This window comes from Pygoscelis adeliae, unplaced genomic scaffold (assembly GCF_000699105.1).
Source record: "Pygoscelis adeliae isolate BGI_AS28 unplaced genomic scaffold, ASM69910v1 Scaffold79, whole genome shotgun sequence".
In the NCBI taxonomy this organism is placed as follows: Eukaryota; Metazoa; Chordata; class Aves; order Sphenisciformes; family Spheniscidae; genus Pygoscelis; species Pygoscelis adeliae.
Window position 1 is genome coordinate 2278642 of NW_008825532.1, and position 2408 is coordinate 2281049.

At 50.9% G+C, this 2408-nt stretch overlaps 1 protein-coding gene across 1 annotated transcript in view; it reads right to left on the bottom strand.

Annotated features, from left to right (window-relative positions):
- Positions 1 to 966: 966 nt before the first annotated feature.
- ACRC (acidic repeat containing) overlaps positions 967 to 2408 on the bottom strand; it is a 17075-nt gene continuing 15633 nt past the window's right edge. The window contains exons 6-7 of the mRNA XM_009331741.1: positions 1262 to 1332; positions 967 to 1010 (exon numbers count right to left, since the gene is read on the bottom strand). Coding sequence (XP_009330016.1) covers positions 967 to 1010; positions 1262 to 1332 — 115 coding nt within the window. The remainder of the gene's footprint in view (positions 1011 to 1261; positions 1333 to 2408) is intronic.

Consider the following 2408-nt stretch of genomic DNA (forward strand, 5'->3'; position numbering starts at 1 on the left):
GCTCTTGTCTCCTGATACCTCCTCCTCTTCCCCCTTCTCCTCCTCCTCATTCTCCTCCTCCTCCCCATACTGTTGTCTGCTGCTGCCACCTCGTCCTCTCTTCCTCTGCCTCATGCTGCTCTCTCGTACTGCCCCTTATTCCTCCTCTTCATCCTTGTCTTCCTCCTCCTCGTCACACTCTTGTTTACTGCTGCCTTCTCATCCTCCTGCATTTTCTCCTCTGTCTTCTCCTCCTCCGCCTCCTCAGCATCATGCTGTCTCCTGCTGCCTCCTCCTCCTCCTCTGCCTCCTCCTCCACCTCCTCCTCCTCCCTATGAGGTTGTCTCCTGCTGCCTCTTCCATCTCATGATCTTTCTCTTCCACCTCCACCTCCTCCTCTTTGCCATGCTGTTGACTCCTGCTGCCACGTCTTCCTTCTCCTTTTCTCTCATGTTATTGTCTCCTACTGCCTCCTTCTCCTCCTCCTTATACTCCTCCTCCTCTTCCTCCTCCTCTTCCCCTTTCCTTTTCCTTCTTCTCCTCCTCCTCTGTTTTCTATTCCTTGTCACCCTGCTGTTGTCTCCTGCCTCCTCCTTTCCATAATCATCATCATGCTGTTGACTCTTGCTGCCTCCTCCTGCTCTTCTTTCTCCACTTCCTCTGCCTCCTTATCTTCCTCCTTGTCTTCCTCCTAGTCCTACTCTTCATAGTCAAGCTGTAGTCTTCTGTTGCCTCCTTCTCCTCCTCTTCCCTTAACTCCTATTCCTCCTCATCCTATTCCTCCTTCTCTTCCTGATCATGGTATTGTCTGCTTCCTCATCATCATCCTTCTGTTGTCTCCTACAGCTTTCTCCTGCTCTCCCTCCTCCCGCTTCACTTTCTCATCCTGTTGTCTCCTGAAACTTCCTTGTCCTCCTTCCCCTTCTCCTCTGATTCATGCTGTTATCTCTTTTGGCAGTTCTCCACCATGTGCCACAGGAAGGTGGCTCACGATAGCTGCTTGTACTTCAGCACCTCGATCTTGACATTGTCTGCAAGGAGGAGGAACATCATCACTGCCACAGCAGGCAAATTTCCATGCAAGATTCATAACAAAATTCTGGAGAAGAGGTCATATACAGAAACAGCTTTTGGGAAGTCACTTGTTCTGGGGGAGCTCAAGTTGTCCCCCCAACCATTGGTGGCAATTGTCTACTTCTCCCAGCCCTTGCCAAGAAGCAGGGAGCATGCGACCCCCCTAGGCGTGAAGGGGGAAAGCAGAGGGTGGCTGCTGCCTTCTCACTGGGGATAATCACTGCTGGGAACACAAGCTCCCGCAGCCATAACTCATCAATGTCCAGCTGGAAGATGGGTCTGTGAACCACAAGCACCTCTCATTTGCCATGGAATAGCTCTTGGACCACAGCGAAAGTCCCAAGTTCTGCAACCAGAACACCCTGCCCAGCGGGATAATCACTGCTGGGAACACAAGCTCCCGCAGCCATAACTCATCAATGTCCAGCTGGAAGATGGGTCTGTGAACCACAAGCACCTCTCATTTGCCATGGAATAGCTCTTGGACCACAGCGAAAGTCCCAAGTTCTGCAACCAGAACACCCTGCCCAGGGAAAAGAGAAAAAGGCATCCTTGGCATCATCCCAGCATCATCCCCTGTCTCTCTGCTTGGTCTCTCCACTCTGACCACAGGGAAGAGTGAAGCCCTAGGGGGTGCCAAATACTTTCTCAGGCTGGATCTGGACTTGGTTTCTCTCCTGGTTGGCCAAGAAGCTGCTCTGGGCACACAGGGTGGTCTCAGCGTGCTGCTGCAATGCTCAGGAAGGGAGCTCTCAGGAGGACTTAATGCCTCCAGGGCGAGGGCGAACAGGACGTCAGCCCAACTTGTCCAGCTTCAGCTGTCCAAGGGTGTAATCAGACACAGCACCCCACATAGCCACAATATCTGGAAAGCAAGGCAAAAAGATCTAAGGCTCCGGGCCGGCCAGCTCACAGAATCTCGGCAAGCTCCTTGACATGGGCATGACAGATGATGGTCAGTGAAGCAAGGAAGAACCAGATACATTCACAAAGGTTGCTCTTGCTAAGATTGCTTAAATGGCTTAACATTGCTTATAAAATTGATTGCTCTTGCTAGCATTGCTTAAATGACTTTTGACAGTATTGTATATAATGGCGCTTAGTGAAATGTCTATAAACACACCGAGAGATAACAAAATGCGTTGGAGACCCACCCCATGGTGAGTGATAACCAGATGTGCTGGAGGAGCGTTGGAAACCCCGCCCCATGCGAGTGATAACCAGATGTGTTGGAAACCCAACATATGACGGGTGAATGTTATAAAAGGTCTCCAAAGAACAGTAACGGGGCATGGCTTAGGAGATGACTCCCCATGTTACCCAGCGCTGAATAAACATACCTACTTTACAATTCT